This window comes from Grampus griseus, assembly GCF_964374135.1.
Source record: "Grampus griseus genome assembly, chromosome: 21".
NCBI lineage: Eukaryota > Metazoa > Chordata > Mammalia > Artiodactyla > Delphinidae > Grampus > Grampus griseus.
This window is the reverse complement of record NC_139015.1, coordinates 31,486,711-31,513,671: the sequence shown is the minus strand read 5'-3', so window position 1 is coordinate 31,513,671 and position 26,961 is coordinate 31,486,711. Positions and strand designations below refer to the sequence as shown.

General features: G+C 43.3%; 1 protein-coding gene across 1 annotated transcript in view; it reads left to right on the top strand.

Annotated features, from left to right (window-relative positions):
• Positions 1–285: 285 nt before the first annotated feature.
• The window catches only part of ZMAT4 (zinc finger matrin-type 4), a gene marked incomplete at both ends in the record, with an annotated part of 210,903 nt that continues 184,227 nt past the window's right edge, over positions 286–26,961 (top strand). The window contains one exon of the mRNA XM_082680495.1: positions 286–387. Within this exon, the coding sequence (XP_082536621.1) occupies positions 286–387 (102 nt within the window). The remainder of the gene's footprint in view (positions 388–26,961) is intronic.

The following is a 26,961-nucleotide window of genomic DNA, read 5'->3' as shown; positions in this document are numbered from 1 at the left end:
AGTAGATGTAGGTCTGATTTGTCAAACAAAGAAAACTAAAGCTGGATTTCCGTTTTTCGGGGTATCAGCCACGCTGTTGAGCATTTATGAGAAAATGGTCACCTATACGCTTACTAAGGTCGATTGACATGGTCACCCCAAAGGTTTGGGGAGACGTCCCCCACTGTCACCATCACTGGATCTGGTACCGGGCTCCTGGCTTCTTCACACACTTAGGGTCCTGCTTAAAAGCCAAGGCAGTGGATTCATCTTGCCTTTCTCTTCTTCTGATTCTCTTTTAGCCTGATGAAGTCCTCCGATATCGATCAGGATTTATTTACAGACAGTTACTGCAAGGTGTGCAGCGCACAGCTGATATCGGAGTCTCAGCGCGTGGCCCACTACGAGGTAAGAACAGCTTCTCCCACTGAGTGTGTCCAGATGGAAGCAAGAGTAGCCTGGGTCAAGGCTGTGGGACCTGAGGGTGCTGCTTTCTGGACCTGGGGCAGAACTTGAGAAGCACAGGGCCTGAGCCGGAGAGTCTGAGATCAGGCCAGGACAAATGTGCATGCGTGGGGCTGGAGAGAGCGCTGGGGATGTCACTCTCAGGCCCCTGGCTGCTCCCCAGATTCTGCTTTGTTCTTTGTCCCTCAGCCCCTGGGGACCCAGTGGACTTTCTCTACTTGTTAAATCTGTCATTGCTCATCCCTGAAGTTCCTTTCAGGGACACAGCCCAGGTTTCATTAGTGCCAGCTTCTCTTTCCTTCTCTGACCCTGAAGAAAAGCTCAGAGGCCCTTTCTTCATCACTGGAGGGAAACACAGCAGCATCAGTGGTTCAGCACCAAATTCCTCCCACCTTCTGGCTGCTGCCCCCAAAAGCGTTTATTAGCAAGAAGACATCCCCCCACAGGGTGATGCCCAAGTTTTAAGGCCCAGATACTCTTGAAGGACATCGTTCATTGGCTTTGGCTTTTTAGGATGGAAGTTCAAATGGCTGCTTTTTGATCTTTTATTGGGAAGAGAGGATGAGAGGAGAGAGGTCGACCAGTTTCTGAGGAGGGAATGTCGGGGGGGCACGCGTGGAGAAAAGGGGAGCCTGGGCCCCCAGATGCTTCTCAGGGCCGTTAGCTTTGCAAGAGAACATATACCAGTGAGAACATGAGCTTTCAAGGGCAATAATTTGTAAGTAATTTTAGCTTAGAGGGCTTAGCCAGCAATGTTCTTTTTGTCTGACACCTGCCAGTTGTCACTGTCACTCACCAAACTCCTTGAGCCTCAGATTCCTCCGCGCACAAGGAAAATAATAATAATCACATGCACGCACACACCGAGCGACGCGTTCATCGGACCATGTGTTGTCCTCAGGGTTTTGTGGTGACCAGAGAGACCCCTCGACGTAGCATTTGTGAAAACACTTCGGAAGCTGTACAGTGTGGCAAACGTGCAAAATTACGTCATCGCTCATTATTAACTCCGTGGCTTCAATACTTGGATGAAGACAAAGCAAACTTGCTCTTCAGAGAAAACTTTTAAACATCAGCCTCTGTGAAAAAAGTGTTGTGAAAAGGCATGTTCTTTTGTCAGTAGGCAACTGAGTGGAAGAGGAAGGGAGTGTGAATGCAGAAGAATGATCAAAACGGAAGATAGCCATCTTTTGAAATTAAGAATTTCTAAATTCTGTAGATGTTGCTTTGTAAACACATATGGTTTTTATTAATTCCATTTCCCCAGTGAAGGAAAATCAGGGAATTTGTCCCTGCTCTGAAATTCCACAGCCTCCTATTATGTTCTTCCTTTATTAGACTTTTTGGGTTCCATTTTTAGTCATCTTACTAGATTCTTGAGGCCAGAAAGAGAGTTTTATTCATGTGATCGTCCATAATTTCTGGGACAGCGTGTGCACATCAGAGCCATTCAGTGAGCTTTTGTTTACAAAAATAGCCTGGTGACACTGTCCAAACACTGCTTTGTTGTTACCTGAGCTAGAAAAGTAATGTCAGAAAATCGAAAACAACAACAAAATTTTTTATTAAGGAAAAACATCTTAGCTGCTCAGTTATGGGTTTAGTTATTTGAACTCAAGTCTTCCTGTTACCACACTGTACCAGCTGTGGCATAACTTACTTGTTTAGAGGATGTGTTAAGATTTGTTGCGTGTAGCATAGATGAGAGGGAGAAGAGAAAGCAATCACAACAGATCTGCAGTTAACCCAGTTACATAGCATCAGAACAACACGAAATGTGTTCCTGTTAACCAGGGATGGGAACTCTGGGCGAGGGTTCATCCCCTGCTTCCAGGTAGAGGTGGGTACTTGCTTCGGGGGAAATACACATGCAGAGCTGCTGCGGGTGCGGAAAGGGTATAGCTGGGACTGAGCGCACTTTGTGAGGTCTCTGGTCTTCCAGCTTCGGTAGGAGACGTTCTTCATCTCTAGGAGGACGGCTCCTATCAGATGATCTCAAAGGCCATCTGAGAACAGATATTTTCATGCCATTCATCCCTCCCACCCCCCCACACCCCCTCTGCTGAAATTGCACGTAGAGTGGGTCTCTGTGAGTCCTGTTGCCAAAATTTGACCACTGTACACCGGGGCCGGATTAAATCTCGGAGACAGAGTTTTGGGGGAAGTAGAAAGAAATAGTTTTATTGCTTTGCCCGGCAAAGGGGGCCTAATGCCCTCAAGACTGTGTGTCCCACCCTGGTGCGGTAGTGAGGGGTCTTACAGTGTTCAAGGAGCAGGGCGTGGTGAGCACGTGGACATTCTTCTGATTGGTCGGTGGTGAGGTAATGGGAGCCAGCATCATCAGCCTTCTGGTTCCAGCCCGTCTGGGGTCTGTGTGTTTGTGGGCAGCACACAGTTAACTTCTCCCACCTGCTGAGGGTTTCAGTATCTGCAAAACAGCTCGAAGGACATGGTTCGGAATATTATTTATAGTCCTGGAGGAAGAACTTAAGGTCCTTGGCTTTGTTTAATGGTTAAAGTATTATTATTTGTCTTGCTTGACTATTTTCCTTTCTTTCTGCATTTTCTCACTCCTCTGACTAAATTTATTCTTTGACTAACATTCTCCTACAGACAAAGAGGCAGGCGGAGGACATGGGTGGGTGTCAGTTCTGGGAAGGTCTCATGGGGTCCAGCTCTGTTATGGTCCCAAATCCCAGTCAGTTCATTGAAAATGTGGCTACAGTTATTCTCAGTGCTCTTTCACTGATTTATTGCTTGAGTATGATTTCACTCTCGGTTTGAGCAGATCATATTCCCAGCCTCCCTACGGGGCACATCAGTGGGAATCTTTGGTGTATGTCCTGCATGCCCAGCACTATTAGCGTCTGATGTTGCAGACGGTTCTGGGTTATGAGAGCCTCCAAGAGGCTCACAAACTTCCTTGGAAAGGCAAAGCCGTGGATAGTTCAGTGTGGTAGCTATGTGTGTGTTACCGAGAACAGGCTCTGTAGATTCTGCTCCTAAAAAGAGGCCGATCTAACTTGATATAAACAGAGTGTTCATCCTTCTGCCCATTTGACTGTCTGATGTATATGCTATGTTGTGCTGTTAATTTTTTAGATCCTTGCATATTCCAAATTCAAAAGGGTGAGTCATCACCGAGAGCTATTATGGTCCAGAGAGATTTGTGGGGATGACGTGAATTTTCGAGGTTTCAGTGGATGGGTTAAATTTAGAGGTTACTAGAATAAGAAGCCTTGGAATCTCCAGGGAGGCTGGCCTGGCTGGACTGGAAGCTTGTGTTGGAGAAGAGAGGCTGGCAGCACCTACAGGTAGGGTGGGGTCAAGGGGTAAGGAAAGAGGAGTCTGGACTCCTGTGGGGCTCTTAAGTATGTGAGAGTGTAAAAAATAATTGTGCATTTCTGAGTGACAGCCCATCGATGGTGGTCAAGATGTATTGTTGGGAAAAGAACAGCTCTTGATATGACTTTTGCCAAGAGACTAACATGCCAGTCCGCTGAAGTAGGAGGAAAAAAAACAAAGCAGACGTGTAATGGCTAGTAGCTTCATGTCCCATTTAAAAGCCTGAACCTTTGTACAGGAGGACACAACCTAATATATGTCTAATGGACCAAACCCTTCCATGCTATACTTTTAAGATCTCTTTTTACATATGAAGTCCTGGGCTGAAAAACAGGGGAAACATAAAGACATTATTGTTTTTCTTACTTGCTAAGCATTAATAACATGTAATATTTCAGTGGAAAATATAATTAGATGTCTCTGCTCACTGGTTGAATAGTCTGAATCAATAGAACAAGTAGACACAGACACAGAGGGGAAGAGAAAGCTTTCAGATGAACATGCCTGAATGTTACAGAGGTTAGAACTTGTTTCCCATTGAGGCCATGAGGGAAGGGCTGCTTTTCTAAGTGTAGGAAGAAGAAGATTGCAAGACTATGAGAACTGAAACCAAAAGGACAGAAAGATTATTTTCTGGAGTAAAACTAAAGGAAGAAGATGAATGATCATATCTAGCAGGAGAGAAAAAAAACTCTTGTTAGGCAGACCCAAGGGAGCCAGCCATCAACGTGCCAGCCCCGATGCCTTGCCCGTTTTGTGAACCCTAATACCCTTGTGTTACTTCGCCGGCGGCCGTGTAATTAATCACTGCTTGTGAAATCCATGTCTCAGAGGCACCTCCAAACAAGATTGCAAGCTTCATGAGGGCAGGCCAGAGCCATGCACTGTATTTCTCATTTATTTCCACAGCTTGGCCCCTGGTTGTTGCTCATGGGCACTTCGAGGGTGATGAAGAGGTTGCGGTGGGGATTGGCAGAGGGAAGCAGTGGGGCAGGTGTAATGGAAGCGTTCGTGGGTGCACCAGAATACGCGATGGTGTACGTTCGGAGGCGCTCTATACTCTCGGAGCAGCCTTCAATGTAGAGGTGACAGTTCTGCAGTTATAGGAAAGGCGGTTCTCTAAACTGATGGGGAACTCTTCAGACATCTCTGAATCTTGTAGTAATGTCAGTCCTGGCAAGTGAACCCTATCGGTCCCCCCGGAAATGTCAGAATCTAGCGGCAGGTGCGTTGGGTCTGCAGGGGCATGCTGAAACGGATTTTTCAGTTTCACCTGTTTTGATGTCATTCCAACAGAACTCTGCCTTCCTTAGCTTCTGGTTAAAGTGGGGAATAGCTGAAGGGCACTCTCTTAGTCTCTATAGGTCCAATAGTGAATGGGGCATAAGTGTTTCCTGGGTAGAGACAACAAGGTAAACATGAGGTCTCCAGTATATGCTGATTAGTGTCTTGACTTTTTGGTGTTACCAATGCCTTTATTGCCTTCTCCCCCTTAGTCCCTCACACCTTCTTCTCCACTTTGCTTCTTCCTTTTGCTAATTGCCTGAGTAAGCATGCAAGCTGGACAACTCCTGGCATATGTGTGGGAGTTGGGGGTCAATGTTGTGTTGTGTTTCTGCATCAGTCCTGCCAGGTACCACGCTAACTGGACTTGAATATCGTCTGGGCTCACTATCCTCACACCATTCGCATCTCTCCTGGGTACCACTGGTGATGTGCTCCTGGAGATGCAAGTACTAACTGTGTGAGGACAATAAAGGATCTTTTTCGCAGGGTCCTGTGGGGATGCCTCCTTTGCATTGTACGCTGAGATTTGCTGTTTTAGTCTCTTCAGATCTCTTATAGTCATGACATGCTTAATTTCTCCCAGATGCTCTTACTACAATTATTGGTGCATCTGTCCAGGCTAAAGCAATTCTTACTACCTTTCCTCATGTCCCTGATTGCCTGATACTCTTCAATGTCTGTTTCTTGACCAATTCATGAAGACTCTTGAGCTTCTGTGAAATTTGTTCCTATTCTTATGTTTTTCTATTGTTTATTCCAGCAGGTCTGGCCAGTTTACCTTTTATCACTTATTATTAATTAATACAGTTTACCTTGGGGACCACCAACACTCACAGCCCACTTTCTGCCTGAGACTGATTTAAGGTTTGGAGACTATTCAAAGCTTTTCTAATTCCAGATCATAACAACTTTAGTAATACAATTCTCTCAGTAATATAGAAGGCTTCTGATTTGTTTCCTTTCAGAAAGCTCCTCATGTCATAACCATACAATGTTTCCCAGACATAATTTCAAGGCTGTTTATTATATTGCTTCCTCACTTCTGTGCCTCTATTTTTCAGTTTCATCGTGGCTACCTTGAGGTTATCTAAAAGTGGGTGGAAAGACCCATCCTTAACCTGATTTTTACCAAAGGCCTCAGTCACAACGTGCAACTGAGAAATCTCACGAGGTCTCCAATACACAATGTCTTTTAAAATGCCAGAGAGGCAACGAGGGAAGGGGCAAGATGGGGTAGGGAATTAAGAGGTACAAACTACGATGTATAAAATAAATAAGCTACAAGGATATATTGTTCAGCACAGGGAATATAGCCAATATTTTATAAAAACTATAAATGGAGTATGATCTATAAAAATTTGGGATTGCTATGTTGTACACCTGAAACTAATATAATATTGTACGTCAACTATACTTCAATTAAAAAAAACGTTAAAAAATGACATCTGTTTGAGGTGACTAGAAGCAATTAGCAAATGACTTTTCCAACTCTCTAAGTCTCAAATTTCTGAAATAGCTTTTTATTTTGCTTATGTCTGTTTGCTAGTGTGTCAGCTACACATCATAGTTCTTGTAGTTCTTTGATACTTTTATAAAAAACCTAGCTGAACGTCAGCAACAGGCAACTAGGAACAGGTAACATCTATCCAAGCAATCTGTTTTCCATCCTCTTCTAGTTTTCTTAGCATTTTAACCATTTCCTCGTGCAGAACCATCCAGTTCTAGCACCATAAGCTCTGGAGGCAGGTCTGCCCTCCGGGGTATTATAGGCAGTGGCTTTGCCAATATTTTGTCAGTGTATATCCCGGATCTGCTGTGTCTGTACCCTCCCCACCTAACTCTCCACCTGCTAAGACAATGCCAAACATTTGGTGTCTTGTTATGGGGGAACCCCCATTTCTATCTTAGACAAGGTAGGCTAACTGCAGGCACAAAAATCTCAGCATCTCAGAAATAAACATTTCTTTACTGCCTGCGTTATAGCCCATTGTGGGTTAGCAGAGGGGGTTTTGTACCGTGTAATTATTTAGGACAAAAGTTGACAGAGGCTCCACTGTCTTTGCTCCTGACAAAGATGATAGAGCCATCAGCTGCTCTGAGTATCAAAGTCCAGCTGACATTTGAGGGACCGATGGGCAACGTGGGTGACTAGGCAGGACGTTTTAGGGGCCAGGTCTGCAAGTGACAGCACCATATTCACCCCCATTCTGCTGACCAGACCTCAGGCCTATGTTTTCTTCTGACTGCATGAGAAGCTGGGCAACCAATGTGGCTTAGCTGGGTTCCCTGGAGGAAAATGGAGCCGGTCTGGTGAACATACAGCACTGCCTCTGTGCACTGCATGTGTGTGACACCAGAGGGACATCGTGACTAGGACCTGCTGTGGGTTCGCTGGGGATGGAAGGGGGCACGTGGAGAAGAAAGAGGAAAAGAGGAAAGGCTGTACATCCCCAAGGGAGTGCTCTTGACAAACAAACATGTAAAAAACAACTCTGGGGAACTTCTCCGGTGGCGCAGTGGTGAAGAATCCGCCTGCCAATACAGGAGACATGGGTTCGAGCCCCCGTCCGGGAAGATCCCACATGCCATGGAGCAACTAAGCCCGTGTGCCACAGTTACTGAACCTGCGCACTAGAGCCCGTGAGCCACAACTGCTGAAGCCTGTGTGCCTAGAGCCCGTGCTCCTCAGCAAGAGAAACCACTGCGATGAGAAGTCCGCGCACCGCAACGAAGAGTAGCCCCCGCTCGGCGCAACTAGAGAAAAGCTCACGCGCAGCAACAATGACCCAACGCAGCCAAAAATAAATAAATAAATAAATGTACTAAAAACAGACAGACAACTCTGGCAATCACGTGTCTGGGGGCCCCTGTGAAGTGGATGCCTATTTCATCTCCATGATGTGTGGAAAACTGAAGCCAACATGTGTTGTTTGTCTGAGACAAAGAAATACAATGCTATCAAATGAGGATTTTCTCTCTGCCTCCTCTGACTTAATTGGTCAAGCCCAGAGATTTTCCATGTGGAATTTAGAGCCTGTGTTCTGAGCGGCATGTCTAACCGGGAGGATCCCCCTCTGCTCTGCCTTTTTGGGCCCCGCCATGCGGTCTCCCAGGCTCTGAGCTCTGGGGGGCGCAGGTGGTGCGCGGCCTGCCTACCCCACACTCAGGGGCTCTCCATCTGTGGGCAGAAGCTGGGGATCTGCCCTTGGTATCTCAGCATCTTCTGAAGATGGATGTTTGGGAGAAATCTCTCTTTGCTCTCCCTTATGAGAAAAGGTGTCCTGCTGCTCGCGAGGCTGCTTTGTCACAGCCCCTTGACTCTGGTCTACTTTGCTACTTTGCTTTATCCACCAGATTCATGGCCACATCCAGCAACAGGATTTTGTGGGCACGTTTATTGTGCTCACTTTACCTCTAGATGCTATTCTTTTCTTTCCCGTTTTAATTTAAATCTGTGCCTCTCAATTATTGATTTCATCCTTTTGCGTTAGAGGTGGATGGATTTTGATATGTCTTCTTAAAGTCTTTGAAGAAAAGAGCGGGGGATAAACATATCAATATTTAATCTTTTTATTTTTAACATTTTATTCGTTTTTGTTTTGACAAGGGGGTAAATTTATATGACTCAAAATTCAAAAAGGGAGGAAGAGTGTATAATGTGGAAATTCTTCCACTTATTCCTGTTTCTCAGCTACCCAGTTCTTCTCAGAAGAATCCTGGGTGACCGATTTTCTTTGAAATGAGCTATGCATATCGATGCAGCTTAATTTTTTAAAAAAATTCTATTAGAGTTGATTTACAATGTTGTGTTACTTTCTGCTGAACAGCAAAGTGTAACAGTTATACATATATCCACTCTTATTTAGTTTCTTTTCCCATATAGCTCATTACAAAGTATGGAATAGAGTTCCCTGTGCTATACAGTAGGTCCTGATTAGTTACCTGTTTTATATATAGTAGTGTGAATGTCAGTCGCAATCTCCCAGTTTATCCCTCCCCACCACCACTTTCCCCCCGGTAACCATAAGTTTGTTTTCTACATCTATGACTCTATTTCTGTTTTGTAAATAAGTTCATTTGTACCATTTTTTTTTAGAGTCCATATATAAGCGATATCACATGATTTTTGTCTTTCTCTGTCTGACTTATTTCACCCAGTATGACAATCTCTAGGTCCACCCATGTTGCTCCAACTTAATTTTTCCTTTTCTTTACTTTTCACAAACGACAGCAAGCTAGACCCTCCACTTTTTGTTTGTTTTAATTGTGGCTTAGATTCTCATGATATGAACGTATCACAGCTTGTAAAGAAAAGGTTTACTGAATTGACTGATGACTCCTTGGCAGGTTTGATAAAACTCTGGTAGCAGGAAGATTCTCCCTGTGAACCCGTTTCGTGACGCACAGGTCAGTTACTTTTCAGATCCTGGCTCCTACTGAATGGTTACTGGCAGGGACAATTTTTCTTCCAGTTTTCCGTTCCCGGCGTTCCCTTGAAAGCATACGCAGTTCCGACTTCTGAGTCATTGAGCCGTGTGGGCTTGCTGATTTTTTTTAAGAAGATGTTAGCAGACAGGGGAATATTGAGGGCTAATGACCTAAGGAAGTGGGTTGGAGTGTTGCTGTGAGCTGTGGTGTCTTGCCCACGTTTCTTCGGATGCTTGGAGGAGATGTGAGGACATCATATTTCCCTCCCTCTCTGTGATTTGAGCATTTAATTCGTTTCTTTAGGCTTTTACTGAGATGCTTTAATTTTGAGTGGAATGTTTCTAGCTTTGAATTCCATCCCTCTCCCTGAGGGTCATACATAAGGCATAACTGTACCTACTCAGGCAGGATCCCTACCACCTTCAATTGCCCCCTCCTGCCTGCACCCCCTTCTCCCTGACGCATCCTTCAGGTTTCCTGGCCTCTGGGCACGTCTGTGCCACCACGATGCCAGCTGCTGGGAAGACTCTCCTGTCCACACACTCTACTGACTCAACTATAGAAACTATCCCGCCCTCACCTTGAAAAACCTACAGGCAGTTGGAAAGTTTTAGATTTTACTGAGAAAATAGGAAAAATAGAGCAAAACTCTCTTTTTTCTGTCCCCAGTATTCCTCCTTCTGCTCTGGCCTTGCAGTCCCAGATGTTGCCTTTGACTTGGGGTGTTTCTCCACCTTCCAGTTCCAGGAATCCAACCCATCCCTGTTTTCATTAATTCCTTGTAGCTCTTGACTTACTGGAAGCTAAACCTCTCCAGATTTGGCCCTAAATGCTACCTCTCATCTTACTCCCCAGTTTTCTGTGACCCTAAAGCAGCCCCTGTGTTTAACCTGGGGAATTCTATGGGATTCCGTCACTTACTTTAAAGCCGCATCTTCTTTTTCCACTTCATGGAAACATTCATACTCTTCTCGGCCCACCTGCTAAATTCCCCAGTTTGTATCCGTGGAGTGAATTCACTCAGTTTATCCTCAGAGCAGGCAGAGTTTGCCTGAGGCAGGGAAAGAGCTTCCAGTGTTCTCAAGGTCAAAGGCCTGAGTGGTAAGTATAATCCTAGCGGCGTCACTTCACCCGTCCAGAATTTAGTTTCCCCCTTCGGTACTCTGAGAAGGTTAGGGGTCTTCTTTCTTTTACCCTCATTCCTTACACCCATCTCCCCTGCATCTGCACAGGTAACCATTTTATTAGGGTTGACATATTTTTTATCTGTATATGGTCTTTGAAATGTATGTTGCTTTGTGGGCATGTATATTTTATTTATTTAATTTTTTGTTTATTTTTAAAATTATTTTTTATTGGAGTATAGTTGCTTTACACTGTTGTGTTAGTTTCTGCTGTACAGTGAAGTGAATCAGTTATACGTATACACATATCCTCACGTTTTTAGATTTCCTTCCCATTTATGTCACCACAGAGCACTGAGTAGAGTTCCCTGTGATATACAGTTGGTCCTTATTAGTTATCTATTTTATACATAGTAGTGTATGTATGTCAATCCCAATCTCCCAGTTCATCCCACTCCCCCTTCCCTCTTTTGTATCCATACATTTGCTCTCTACATCTGTGTCTATTTCTGCTTTGTGAATAAATTCATCTGCACCATTTTTATAGATTCCACATATAAGTGACATTATACTGTATTTGTTTTTCTCTTTCTGACTTACTCTGTATGACAGTCTCTAGGTCCACCCACATCTCTGCAAATGGCCCTGTTTCGTTCCTTTTTCATGGCTGAGTACTATTCCATTGTATCTATGTACCACGTCTTCTTTATCCATTCTTCTGCTGATGAGCATTTAGGTTCTTCCATGTCCTGGCTATTGTGACTAGTGCTGCAGTGAACATTGGAGTGCGTGTGTCTTTTTGAATTACAGTTTTCTCCAGGTATATACATGTATATTTTAAAATAATTTTTATTCTAGTATAGTTTTAGATTTACAGAAAAGTAGCAAATGTAATATGGAATGTTGTGGTGTACCCTGACCCCATCTCCCCTGCTGTTAACATCTTGAGCTACTGTGGTTGTTAACATCTTGAGTTACTGTGGTACATTTGTCACAGCTAAGGGTCCCGGATTGATGCATTATTATTATCGTTACATAACGTACAAAGTCCGCTCTTTCTTCCTTTTTCTGTTCTAGGATCCTGTCCAGGATTCCACATTACGTTTAGTCATCCAGTGTCCTTAGGCTCCTCTAGGCTGTGACAGTTTCTCTGACTTCCTTTGCTTTTGATGACCTTGATAATTTTAAGGATTATTGGTCAGGTGCTTAGTAGAATGACAGTCCGTGGAGACTTGTTTGCTGATTTTCTCATGATTAGACTGGGTTTATGGGTTTTCGGTGGGGAAGATCCCAGAGGTGAAGTGTTTTCTCGTCACATCCTATCACGGGTCCTGTCATCCACCAGTTGGGCCACTGGTGATGGTGACCTTGATCTCCGGGATCTAGGTAGTGTTCTCAGGTTTCTCCACTGCAGATTTATTTTCCTCCTTTTCTGTATTGCAGTCTTTGGGAGGAAGTCATTAGGCACAGTGTAGGCATGTCTTTTTTTTTTTTTTTTTTTAGCCATGTGAGTTTCATTCTTGCTGTTTCATTCAGCAGGATGTTTCTAAGAATCATCCGCATTCCTATGTGTACGTCTAATCTCTTCCTTCTACCTCCTGCTCAACATTCCACAGTGAGCAGCTATCATATTCTGACTGTCTCATTCCTTCAGGAATGGATACTTAGGTTTCTTCTGGTCCCCCATGAACACAAACAATGCTGGACAAACAACCTTAACCACGTTTCCTAAAGGACCTGTGTGGGCATTTTTCTGAGATGGGCACACAGGTAAGAGGGGACCTTGTGCCTCATAAGCCCTGTTAGCACTTACTTTGACTGAGCCTTGATCAGGAGGGGGTGATGGTTCCCATAGCCACATCTCTGCCAATAACTGGCTTTATCCAGCTTCTCATTTTTTCCTAATCTAGTTGTTATGTGATAGCTTTGTCCTTTGAAATTGCATTTCTCAAATTATTATAAAGTTTGAACAACTTTTTTGTATACTTACTAACCTTTTTGCTGATTTCTGTTCATATTCTCTGACAATTTTTCTGTCAGTATTCTTGTATTTTTCTTTTTGATTTCCTCATATATTCCTTCTTGAGTTTAGACACTGGAAATACCTTCTCCCATTCAGTCATCATCTTATTAGGTCTGCTCGTGATGTCCTTTGTTCATTTTTTTTATTAAGCTTGTTAATTTTTAAAAAATTTATTTTTGGCTGTGTTGGGTCTTCCTTGCTTCCTTCCTTTCTCTAGTTGTGGCGAGCGGGGACTACTCTTTGTTGTGGTGCACGGGCTTCTCATTACAGTGGCTTTTCTTGTTGCGGAGCATGAGCTCTAGGCATGTGGGCTTCAGTAGTTGTGGCTTGTGGGCTCTAGAGAGCAGGCTCAGTAGTTGTGGTGCACAGGCTTAGTTGCTCTGCAGTATGTGGGATCTTCCCAGACCAGGGCTCGAACCCGTGTCCCCTGCATTGGCAGGCGGATTCTTAACCACTGTGCCACCAGGGAATTCTCAAGCTAGTTAATCTTTATGTGATACATTTAATAAACTTTCTGCCTTCTGGTTTCTTTAAGAAGTTCTTCCCATTGATTGATCACAAAGACATCGAGTATCCCAGCTCCTATTAATATGACATTTCTATTTTTGACATTCATGTCTTTAACTCTGTTTGGAGTCTACCTTTGTATATTGTATAAGGTCGGAGTCCACTTTGATTTTCCTCCATATGGTGAACCACTTGTCCTACCACCACGTACAGTCCTTTTTTTCTCCATAATTTGTGGTTCCACCTTTACTATATGTTCATTTTCCACATGTACTTGCCTCCAAATCAGACCTTTCTGTTCTGCTCTGTGGTTCTGTCTATCCGGGCCAGTCCGTACTGTATTTAGTTACTATCCCTTGGTGTCATGTCTTAATATCTGAGAGTGACAAGTCACATCTCTTTCCTCTGCTACTGCAGAGCTGTCTTGGTTAGCTGTGCAGTGTCCAGTTGTGTTGTTCATATACGTGCTTGAATAACTGCACAAACTGAGTTGAAATTTTGATTGGAATTCCACCAGATTTCAGAATGAATTTAAACAGTGTTGATATCTTTACAGTATCAAGTCATTTTACCTTAAAGCAGGGATATCTATCCATTTATTCAATTTTAAACCATTTTTACATTAAAATTTCAGAGAAATATACCTTAATAAACATATAACCTATGAGCACATATACAACTATAATTTAGTTCTTGACGTTATTTATTGTTTTCTATTCATTGGCTAAGGTTTAGTCGTTCCTCTTCAACTAAATTGGAATTGTGTTGAGGACCAAGGGTCATGCTTTTAATTTCTTTTTTCCCTCGTCACTGTCCTGCAACCTAGAGGGTCTTCATGAATACCACTTTGGGGAGTTTTTTTCTTTTTGTTAATTGACATGCAGGATAAACACCCTATGCAAGGTTATTTTTTTCTGGCTTCTTCCTTTACAGTTTTGGTCTTTTATTCTCCCTCTTTACTGATTTGCTTGCCTTCTCGCTCTGGTTCCCTTGTTTCCTCCCCTGGGTGAAAATGCCTAATGTGGCCCTTGTCACAGTAGGGTTTATCGAGTGAGGCTAAGCACCTTTTTTGCAGTGTGGTGCACTTCCCCTGGGGACGAACAGTGTCACTTAAAACTCATCTGTGTCCTTGGTGCTGTGGGACCACCTAGAGGGGTGGGATAGGGAGGGTGGGAGGGAGACGCAAGAGGGAGGAGATATGGGGACATATGTATATGTATAGCTGATTCACTTTTTTATACAGCAGAAACTAACACCCCATTATGAAGCAATTATACTCCAGTAAAGATGTTTTAAATAATAATACATTCCAAAAAAAAAAAAAACCTCAGCTCTGTCAATAAGTCGAGGTGAGTTTTTGGCTTTACACAACTGCATTGCCAACCATTAGAAAGATGTTAACATTTATTGCCAAGCTTAAATATCCTTACAAGCCAAAATATGCAATCTTTTTTCCCCCCAATCCTTAAGCTGCATTTTCATGACCACATCTTCTTTACAAAGTGCTCTAACATTCTTTATGGAAACTTGTATTGTTTTAGGTGCTCCCATGGCAGTCTTCTTTGATCTAAAGAAAAAACCATTTTATTTTCATAAAAGAAAGTCATAGTAGATCCTCCTTATTTTGTTAGTGACACGTCTAACCCCTGCCCAGTTGGCCGTTTTGCTTCATGTCTCCTTTTCAATCTATATGATGACCCAGAAATGTGGTTTGACTTGCACCCTATCCAAATCCATATAATACATTTATATGATAATGAAGTTCTCCATGTTGAAAAGCGGCTTTCATCTGTGTCAGTGTGCAAAGAATTCATCAAGTTATTTGGCTTAGAAACTGCGTGTAGTGAGAAATAATTCAAAGCTGGATAAAAACGCATGGTGTCCCTTGGCTCTGGTACTTTAAAAACCCAGATGCCTTTGGAATGGCTTGGCGTGCCTCGGATGAGACATGGGTGTGTGGTGTTTATGTGCTGATTTTGTTGAGGCAGAAACAAAGTTTGGAAGTTAATCTGATGTCACTGGGCTTCTATGATATTTAGAAATTTTCTTGAAATGTTTTCTGGGGGAAAGAATAAGAAGTGATGTTTACTACATTAGCATCTTAGAGACCAAAATGTGTTTGCCCAGGAAAGCAGTCTTGTAGCTAAAATATTAATGTGGCAGAGTTACACGTTCTCTGTTTAATAAAAATGAAGGGCCACTCCGGGTGGTAAGGACCAGGGCTGTCCCTTCAGTCTCTGGAAGACGTGAAACACCAAGTGCATAACTGGTTTCACCCCCGCTTAGCCCGCCCAGCGTTGTAGGGTTGACTCCGGAATTCAAGAGGGTCTTATCCTCTGGAAACATTCATCTGGGAAACTGCAAGTCTCTTAGGCTTGTTTTTGTGACAACGGTGGACAGAAGGCGCACTGGTTTGTGTTCTGATATTTAGGTCAGACAAGTAGTGTGGGATTTAAGAGGTGGCTGACTCACTGCAATTTCTGAACATTTTCTTCTAAGTCTGGAGCCCCTGATGTTTGCCTGCATTTATGCTCCCAACATATTTTTTGAATACCTACACTGTGTAAATGCACCATAATCGATTCCATTTTCCTCCTCTTCGGGGATCCCTAGATGAAAAAGACAAAGCTCTTGCCCTCATTTGGATAGAGCGGAAATGACGCCCGTACAAATGAGAAGGTGTAAGGAGCACTGGAGGCACAGGTGTGTGTTATGCATCTCAGAGATTTAGGGTGACTTGGTTAGAAAGAAGATTCAGTTGGGCTGCTGCTTCTCTATTTAATGAAGTGTGAAAATTAAAAAACTTCCTGTGTCTTTTCTGTGGACTAGATTTGTACATATAATATATTTAATAATTAAAAGGGGAAAATATGGTTGCTTAATAGAAGAACAAAGCCCTGATTACGGCAGCACATCTCTGAAAATTAAGGTCACTCAGAGTCACATTCAGGGAACCTTGCTTTTCTGTCCTTGGATACTTGTCATGTGTGTGATCATGAGGAAATACATATCCATGTCTTTAGGAAATAAAGTCAATTCAAATGCCCTGAATTAAAAAAAAAAAAAAAAAAGAAACAAAGCAAAACCCTGACAGTGACGCCCTGTGTCTGCTTCCCTGGAGGTTGAGGTTTGTAGCTCCGAGAGTCCAGGGAGTGTCGACACACTGTGGACTGAACTGTCCGGAGGCAAGACGTTCAGTGTTCCTCACATTTGCTACATGGATGTAATCTTGAGACTCTACAAATTCTTTTACTTTTCAAAATTTTTTTAATAATCATTTTTAGTGCATCTATTTTGGCGGGTATCAAGATGAACCATTCCCCTTTTCTGTGTTAATAAAAGATATTTTTTTTTAATAAAAGATATTTTTATGGAATAAGAGTTTAGATCATTAAACTACTGTTTCTCAGACAGGAGTCATCAGCTCCTGAAGAATTTTGTTCTTGTGGACACTTGAGAATTTCTTCTTTTACTTGTGTTTGAGACACATTGCATCTTAGAGCCCACTCTTCGATTACTCTTTCGGGGGCTTAATCATTTTAAATTGCTTTTGTGTCAATGATCTCCAGATTTGGTGAGCCAATGATTTAGATTATTAAGATGATCACTAGATTGATGGATTTAACAATTGATTTTGCCTATTTTCCAAGTATGTTGGTGGTGTTTTTAAAATTTTCTTTTATACGTTAACATTTTGATTAGCTGACTTTCTTTTGTGTATTCAAATTGAAAATCACTTAGGGACTTCCCTGGTGGCGCAGTGGTTAAGAATCTTCCTGCCAATTCAGGGGACGCAGGTTCGATCCCTGGGCCGGGAAGATCCCACCTGCCGCGGAGCAACTAAGCCCATGCGCCACAGCTACTGAGCCCGCACACCTAGAGCTTGTGCTGCGCAACAAGCCACCGCAATGAGAAGCCCGTGCACCGCAACAAACAGTAGCCCCAGCTCGCGGCAACTAGAGAAAGGCCATGTGCAGCAATGAAGACCCAATGCAGCCAAAAATAAATAAATAAATTTATTTAAAAAAAAACAAACTGCTTAGGAGAGCCTTCAGAGACCTCAGGAGAAAGCTCCAATAGTGAAGGGAACAGATCTGTGAATTTGGAATAAAGAAAAAACACTTTGTTTCCATTCTTGTCTGACTCTGTTTCTCTCTTTCCCCTAGATACGTCTCTGCCCGTATATAAGAGAGAGAGAGAAACAGAAACAGTGTTTGATGATCTGTTTCCTATCATCGATCTATCTATCATCTATCTATCTATCTATCTATCTATCTATCTATCATCTATCTATCTATCATCTATCATCTATCGAGGGACAGAAACAGACAGACACAGAAAGGGAGAAGCTAGACTAGATGGTAACAGAGGTAATTGAGCCAACTGAAGAGAGTTTGGTTTGAAAAAAATCCTTCGAAATGGTAGAAACAGTTTAGAAACACGGAGTGGAGAAGGAGGTATGGGGTAGAGGTGGTCTGTGCACTAAGGTGCCTCTAATTTTAGCCGCTATTTTATTCACTGATAAAACAGTGTGTTGGTCCAGGATGAAACCCTAGGAAGTAAAGTTGCGGGATAGCAGCAAGGCAGTAAAGATAAGGGAAAATTAATCTCAACAGAGTGCTGCTTTGGTAGCGCAAGTACGAATTACCTTCTTCGTCAATGAAGTTTTCCTGTCAGAGCCAAGAGAAGCTGGGAGGGATTGGGGCTACGAGGGACATCCACAGGCGCCTCTGTGGCTCTAAAGCAGCCTAGGCTTATGCCGCGTATGGAAACTCAAGGCCGCTCTTCCAGGTAGAGTCAGTCAGGGTATAGAGATGTTGACTGGTTTCTAAGTGTTCTCTTCTGCTTTTCAGCAACGTCTTTTTTTAGATAGTTGCAACAGGGCTTGAGAAATAAGATGTCTTGCCCTCTGTGGGTTCTCATGCATGAACAACTGGGGACCAGGACCTCGGAACCGAGCTCTACAGGTTGGCAAGACCACATCCCACTGTGGGGCTGAAGGAATATTTGCCAGGGGAGAAGAAGGAGGAGAACAGCGGAAAGTTCTTTCTGAGATATGTGTGGGGCATTACGTTGCAGATCGGGTCTTTGAGCGGAGCTGCCTCAGTTCATGCTTGGATTTAAAGTTTTTTTGCACAGATTCAGAGGAGGCAGGGGAACGAGCCATGGGCAGATCCCTCAACCTGTTGTAGAACCCCCTTCCCAGATGGTAGCTGAGCCCTCCTGTCTCCCTGCTCTGAAACTGACGGGGGCAGTCGGGACTGGGGAGGGGGAGAAAGGCTTGGACCACTGACACCTTCCCTTAGGAGCTCACCCAAGGGACCTGCCAGTCTTCCTCACATCCTTGCCTGTTTCCCACCTGGCTCACCCCTTGGAGGGCTTTGGCCTAGACTTTGGGGTCTTAGCCTGTGTCCCAAGGCTGCCTGTTCTCGTGTAGTTGCCACAGACCCGTCTCACCACGGAGGATGCTGCAGTGAAAAGTGTGGGCTGGCCGACCACTCCCTGCCTGACATGCTTCCCTACCCAAGCTCTTCCTGATGGCAACGCTCCCGTTCACCGAGGGCCAGGCATTGTGCCAATCTTCATGTGCATCATTTTATATTGTTGTTTTCTTTTTTAAACACTAAGCCTGGTTTTTTGGTTTGTTTTTGTCATCGTTGTTTATTTATTTATTTATTTGGCTGTGCCGGGTCTTAGTTGCAGCATGTGGGATCTAGTTTCCCGACCAGGGATCGAACCCCGGGCCCCTTGCATTGGGAGCGTGGAGTCTTAACCACCGGACCACCAGGGAAGTCCCTCGTATTGTTCTTTTAAGGACTATCAAGTGGCAGATATGGCGGGTTTTCCCTAGTCCTTTGAGGAAATTGCAGTTCAGAGAGGTTAAGGTAATTTGCCCAGGTGCAGCGCCTGGACTCTGTTATGTAGGAAATTCCCCAAACACCACCTTCTTTGGTCCTGTCATGCTCTCCTTCCCTGTCTGAGAAAAGTCAGGTGACAATGCAGTTGAGTCCAACTGTGTTTCCTTCAATTCAACAAGCCTGTACTGTGCTCTCAGAAAGTGCTGGGCGCTAAGCCTGGGGCCCAAGAATACAAGGATGAATGGTGGTGTCTCTGTGATTGCCTGGGGGCTCCCGGAGAGCAGGGATGTGTCAGGTTGCCCCAAGGGTTAGGTCAGATCCACCCTGACCCCTGGGCAGGTGCTGGGCTGTGTTTTGGTGGGTGGGACGTGAGGGATCATTGGGTGGGATTTGCAGAGGAGAGGTGAGCAGGCTCTGAAGCTTCAGCAGTTATAGACATGGGGAAAAAGGAGGCTCCAGGCTGCTGGCACAAAGCTCCAAAGTCAGAGTGAATACGAAAGGCGCGCAGCCTGGCTTTGCTGGAGAGAGGAGCAAGCCCAGTGAGCCCGGAGGTAGAGGGGAGGGGACCCCGCGTGGGACTGGAAGGCTTGGTGCTGCCGTGAATCCTGCCTGGGGCCAGTCAGTTCTCCAAGCACAGCAGGCGGCTCTTTGGCCTAGAACTTCATGCAGCTTCCCAGACACCCAAAAGGAAGAGAAAAAAACCAAGATGGCCTTTGACTGAAATGGGCAAGAATTCCAGACTGAATTCGATGAAGAAGCAGAGGCGATACTGTGAGAGCTGCGTCAGGCGTGCAAATCTAGGCACCTTCTTTCGTCTGGGCGGCAGCTGTGTGGGGCGGCCCGGGAGTGAAGGAGACACCATTCTCATTAGTGCTTTGGAGGCAGAACTGCAGCTCTGAAAGTTTTCCTTCTGTCTTTTTCTAAATACCACGGAGACAGTGATAAAGAGCCAGGTGAAATTCAAGGGGGGTGGTTAGCAGACAGCATTGTGAATTGCTCTGTGAATTGCTGATTTAAGCACTTGCTCTGCCTTCTCCTGGGCTAAACCGCACACAAAGAAACATCCTGAGATGGAATAGCAATGCTCTCATTTTCATTTCAGCGCTGGTCTGAGTAAATCATGCAGGACCATTCCTCTAAAGGGAAAAGGTGGGGGAGGGTGGAGGCTGATGTGGAGTTTGGGCGGGACAGGCAGCGGTGTTGACATCCCCTCTCACTGTGTGCACCTTGGAGCCTCCCAGGTGCACGCACCACGGCCAGTGCACGCTGCCTGCCTCGACCCCGCTTCCAAGGCAGGATTACGTATGGCGTGAAAACTTCCCCCTTTCTTTATAGCCTCGCCCGCCTCTGCCAGTCAGAGAGAGTGAGGTCATTCTGGGGAGAGGGATCACAGCATCAACCTCTCCATCCCCTCACACATGCTAGTTGAGACTCAAAGTGAAAAGAAAGGGGAGAAAAACAAAGAAAAAGAAAATGTGGAAAACTCAAAAGTCATAGCCCTATTTTTCAGTACTCTTTTGCTTCTCAGGTCCATTTTGTAATAGGAAGGGATGAGATCCTGTGTAAGCGGTGTCTTGTAAGGTACTTGTCGTGATGGTGATTGGAATATAAAGCATCACTTTGGATGCTCAGGACCGCCATTGGCTTGCGATTTGCAGAACGGAGAATGTGCATTATAAAGTATGGGGAGATTTTTATATGCAACATTAATGCCATGGATTGTATCCAGTAAATCTGGGGAGAAAGTCTGAGCCCCAGAGCCTCAGCCATTTAAATCAGTACCGCACTCCACTGCTGAGAACAGTTTCCCAATTGATGTATCAGCGCAGCCAGTGAAAGCAAAAAGGAAGCCCCTGAGGAGGAAGCAGGTGTGACACTAAATTCTCCCCTCAGCTTAGGGACAGCCGAGGCTCTGAATGGCATCTCTGTAAGTTCTAGAGTTAACTAAGTTGGCTAGAAATTGCACTAAAGAGCAGTCTCTTGGTCTAGTGACCATGGTGTATCATAAGGGTAGCTTGTACCTTTCAAATGTCTGATGGGTTGATGCAGTGGGCTTTCTATTTGTGTCTTTAGGATTCAGGTGCAGAAGTGCCTCTTCACAGGAGGGCAGTGCAGGGACATTCACACCATTGGCCACAGCTGCCCAAGAAGTCTGCCCCCAGGTCAGGTGCTGTGATGGGGTGCACAGCCATAAATATGGCCCAAGGTTAGGGCTTGCAAGGCAAGGGCCGGGTCCAGAGTAGATTTTTTTTTTTTTTTTTTTTTTTTTTTTTTTCTGTACGCGGGCCTCTCACTGCTGTGGCCTCTTCCGCTGCGGAGCATAGGCTCCGGATGTGCAGGCTCAGTGGCCATGGCTCACGGGCCCAGCCGCTCCGCGGCATGTGGGATCATCCCGGACCGGGGCACGAACCCGTGTCCCCTGCATCGGCAGGCGGACTCTCAACCACTGCGCCACCAGGGAAGCCTCAGAGTAGATTCTTGATTGGAGGGTCTGAGGGTGACGATGACGGCAGGATCGTGAGCTAGGACAGCTCAGGAGTCCTTAATGAGCAGATCTGGAAAAAGAAGCATGGAGGACTCCTGGTGTCTCTGTCTGGGTTTCCAAGACAATACAAAGTGTTTCTGCATCTGTTACTTTCTGTTTTCTGAGCTTCTTCCTCTCTGTCAGGATGATGACATTACGTTGGCCACTATCACCCAATCTCCCTCCTGCCCCATCTACAAGTTCTTGTTTTCCCATTAACATAACCATTGTCATGCTAGAGCCCAACAGGTCTGTGATGACAGCTGTCCATCTGGGAAACCAGCTGAGACAGACCCAAGGAGAGAGAACAGAGGCTGCAAGGAAGGGAGGTCCCTGGGGCTGGGGACACCCGTGTCCATAGGAAAGGGAGGGTCAGAAGGCCCCAGGGACAGTGCATATCTGTTTTGTGCCACTGTGTGGTGTCCTGATGCAAACAGCGTACACCCCTTAACGAGGCAATAAAAGCCCAAGCAGAGTCCTTAGGAAGAAGCCTGATGTAGAAGCCTGACTGTTGCCTCCCAGCAGATAGTGCCTGGGTCACTGGGCTGGTGAAACACTTTGTGAACTGCAGCACAGTATGTGTATATTTCCTTTCTAGGGGCCCCAGGTTTGAGTTAATATCCACAATGGAGACAGGTCCTGCTCTATACCGTGTTGAGTAAACACAGCCCTACATTTCTGATTCGGGGCAGATCCCGATGCTTCTCTTCAGCTGTTGGTGCAGACAAGCTATTTCCCATCCAGGCTCTTGAGAGCCGTTTCTTCCTTAATATATCCTGACCTCCTGATCAAGCTGCCGAGTTTTGTTAGCCCAGGACTCTCATGTTACGGACCCACATGGACAGATCAATGGATTTTATTTAATGATATTTATGTTTCAGTTCAAAAAAATTCTGTTAAAGGTAAAAATAAAAATGGCCTTTTGACTTCTCCTGAATCAGCCCACAGATAACTAATTCCAGGGAACTTCTCTTCGGTGAAATTGGCCATTCTGTTCAACCGAATGAGAATACAGGAGAATGGGGAGAAATAAGCACGTTTTGTTTTCCGTGGATGGAAGACCTTGAGGAATGTACAGATGTGGGGCAGAAAATACACAAATATGTGCTTCTATTATGATCGCAAAAAGAGGGGCAGGGGCTTCCCTGGTGGCGCAGTGGTTGAGAGTCCGCCTGCCGATGCAGGGGACACGGGTTCGTGCCCCGGTCCGGGAAGATCCCACATGCCGCGGAGCGGCTGGGCCCGTGAGCCATGGCCGCTGAGCCTGCGCGTCTGGAGCCTGTGCTCCACAACGGGAGAGGCCACAACAGTGAGAGGCCCGCGTACCACAAAAAAAAAAAAAAGAGTGGCAAGTCTGTCACACTTTTCTTTTCCTAAAGGAGGTGACAAGAGGAATCCAGATGGATTGTAATGACAGATGTCACATCTCAGGGGACCCCTCAACCTTGGGAAACCTCAGGGCAAGAAAAATGACCCAGATAAAATGGGGTGGTCCCTGTCTTCCCTGACGTGCAGGTTTGAAAACACTGGGGACACTGCTTGTCACAAGCTATTCATTTTACTTGGAAATGTTTGCAAGTGTTGGACTTTTTAGCATGACTTGGAGATGAGATTAAACACCACCAGAGCTGTAGAAACACCCCCCAATGGAAAATTTGTGATGCTTGAAAGGAAGCAGCAAATTCGCAGAAGGATTTCCAGGCTGCTGTGAAGTCATGCTGTTAGGAAAGGAAGGTCAGCCTTAGGCAGATTGGAAAGTCGTTGGAGCGTGTCTTTGGGACTGAACTCCTTTAGGGCCCCTTCTGCAGACATGAGGGCTGCCTTCCCGCCAGGTGCACACAGCCTGTCCCAGGATTTTTCTCCCTGAGCTCCCTTGTCCTTAATGTCTGTACTTGGCCATGAAAGGCAAGGTGGTTTTTTTCTTTTTAAATTAATTGACTTAATTTTTTAGAGCAGTTTTAGATTTACCCAAAGAATTGAGCAGAAAGTGCAGAGAGTTCCTGTATATTCCCTAACTTCTATGTTTCTCCTACAGTTCACATCCTGAATTGGTATGGTCATTTGTTATAATCCATGAACCTATGATGACACATTATCACCCCAAGTTCATAATTTACTTTGGGTTTCACTGTTTGTGTTATTCATTCTCTGGGTTTTATGTCTCCCATTACAGTACCACACAGAATAGTTTCACTGCCCTAAATACCTCTTGTGCTCCAACTGTTCATCCCTCCCTCCATGTAAGCCCTGGGCATCTACTGAGCTTTTTAACCATCACCATAGTTTTGCCTCTTCCAGAATGTCATATAGTTGGAATCACACAGTATGTAAACTTTTCATGTTGGCTTCTTTCACTTACTAATATGCGTTTCAGTTTCCTTCATCTCTTTTCATGTATGTATAATATTCCATTTCCTAGATGTACCACCATTTATTTATCCATTCACCTACTTGGCAAATTTTGTTGACATCTTGGTTGCTTCCAAATGTTGACAATTATGAATAAATCTGGTGTAAACATCTATGTGCAGGTTTTTGTGTGGACATAGTTTTCAATTTAAAAAAAATCAAGATGTATTTTTTTCTGATTATCAAAGAAATATAAGGTTGAAATTGCCAATATATGATCTTTTTCACTTACAAATAAAGAAGTTACATACGGTTCAACATAATATATGCTCATAGTATATAACTCAAATACCAAACTGTAGAAAATTGAAACAGGATTTTTATTATAGGGAAAATTAACATAAGACTATGTTATGCCTCAAGGTCCATCCAGACTTGTTTTGTCCCCATACCTAGTCGTAGCTGGAACTTTGTCCACAATCCCAGAGAAGGTGAGCTCTCTCTGCTTGTCTTGGTTGGGCAGCAAAACAGCCCTCCTCACCCTGGAGACATCACTGCCCAGCTGTGCAGTGATACTCTTAGCTAGGCCAGTAATGCTTACAGACTTCTAGTTTCCAGAATTGTGAGAAAATAAATTTATGTTGTTTAAGCCCACCAGTCTGTGGTTATGGCATCCTTAACAAACTGATACAGTAAGTGGATGTTTGACTTTTAAGGAAATTCTCAAACTGTTTTCCAAAGTCATTGTATGACTTGACATTCCCCCAGCAGGGTATGAAAGTTCCAGTTGCTCCAAATCCTTGTCAACACTTGGTATGGTCAGACATCATTTTAGTATTCCAATAGGTATGTAGTGGTGTCTCATCGTGGTTTTAATTGGAATTTTCCTAATAGAAAATGATATTGAGGCATCTTTTCATGTACTTTTTTGAGATTTGGAGAAATGTCTGTTAAAATCCTTTGATTATTTTAAAAAATCTTATTGTGTGTTTTCTTATAATTGAGTTTTGAAAATTCTTTATATATTTGCATACAAGTCCTTTATCAAATATGCTATTTGCAAATATATATTTTTTCAGGTGGTGGCTTATCTTTTAATTCTCTTAACGATACATTTTTCAAAGCAGTACTTCTTGATTTTAATTAAGTCCAAATGGTCCATTTGTTCACACTCTGTGGAGTGTGCTTTTCATGTGATATCTATAAAATCTTTGCCTGATCCATGATTTCAAAAATTTTCTATTTTTTCCCAGAAGTTTTATTGTTTTAGGTTTCACAGTTGACCATTGGACCATTTTGAGTTAATTTTTTAAATTAAGTTATTTTTTAAATTGAACTGTAGTTGACTTACAATGTTGTGTTAGTTTCTGGTGTACAGCAAAGTGATTCAGTTTTTTATACATATATGTGTGTTTGTATATATATGTATATATGTACATATACATATATATATATACACATATATACACACACACATATATATATATATCTGAAAAAGTATATACTTTTCAGATTCTTTTCCATTATTGCAATATATTGAATATAGTTCCCTGTGCCATACACTAGGAACTTGTTTTTTATTTATTTTATGTATAGTAGTTTGTATCTGCTAACCCAACCTCCTAATTTATCCCTCCCCCATTTCCCATTTGGTAACCATATGTTTGTTTTCTATGTCTGTTGAGTCTGTTTCTGTTTCTTAAATAAGTTTATTTGTATCAATTTTTAGATTCTGTGTATAAGTGATATATGATATTTGTCTTTCTCTATCTGACTTACTTCACTTAGTGTGATAATGTCTGTGTCCATCCATGTTGCTGCAAATGGCATTATTTCATTCTTTTCTTATGGCTAAGTAATATTCCATTTTGTGTGTGTGTCTGTATGTATGTATATATATATATCTTACATATTCTTTATCCATTCATCTGTTGATTAGACATTTAGGTTGCTCCATGTCTCGGCTATTGTAAATAGTGCTGCTATGAACATTGCATGTATCTTTTTGAATTAGAGTTTTCTCTGGATATATGCCCAGGAGTGAGATTGCTAAATCATATGGTAGCTATATTTTTAGTTTTTAAAGGAACCTCCATACTGTTCTCCATAGTGGCTGCACTAATTTACATTCCCACCAACAGTGTAGGAGGGTTCCCTTTTCTCCACACCCTCTCCAGCATTTATTATTTGTAGACTTTTTGATGATGGCCATTTTACCTGGTATGAGGTGATTGAATTAATTTTTATATGGTGTTAGGTATGGATCAAAGTTCATTTTTTTGTATGAATATCCAATTTTTCCAGCACTTCTTGTTGAAAAGACTGTTCTTTTTCCACTGAATTGCTTTTGCATATTTGTTAAAAATCCAGTTGACCATGTGTGTGTGAGTCTATTTCTGCCCACTCTATTCTGTCCTGTATTTTTCTATATTAATGCCAAATTCACGCTCTCTTGATTACTGTAGCTTTATAGTCTCAGTCAGGTAGTGTAAGTCTAAATCTGTTCTTTGTTTTCAAAGTTGTTTTGATTATTCTAAGTACATTGCATATTCATATGCATTTTATAATCAGTTCATCGATTCATACAAATAAAAAGGCTACACAGATTTTTTATTGGAAATTTATAAATAACTTACAGGAGGAATAGACATCTTAACAATGTTGAGTCTTATAATTCCTGAATGCAGTACATCTTTTCATTTACTTACTTTTTCTTTGATTTCTCTCAGCAATCTATTATAGTTTTTAGTGCATAGGTCTTGCACATAATTTGTCAGATTTATCTCTAAGTATTTCAGTTTTGACCTATTATAAATAGTGAATTAAAAAATCAATTTCTGATTGTCACTAGTACATATGCAATTGATTTTTGAATATCAGTGTTGTATCCTGAAACACTACTAACATAGTACCCAGTTCTAAGAGCTTTTAAGAAAGATTCTGTAGTCTTTTCTACATATAACTCTTGTTGTTTGTAAATAAAAACAGGTTTATTTCTTTCTTTTGTAGAAATAAATGAAGACCAATCAAAAGAGAAAAAGCAAACACTGTTTATTCAGAGATTGCTATAGC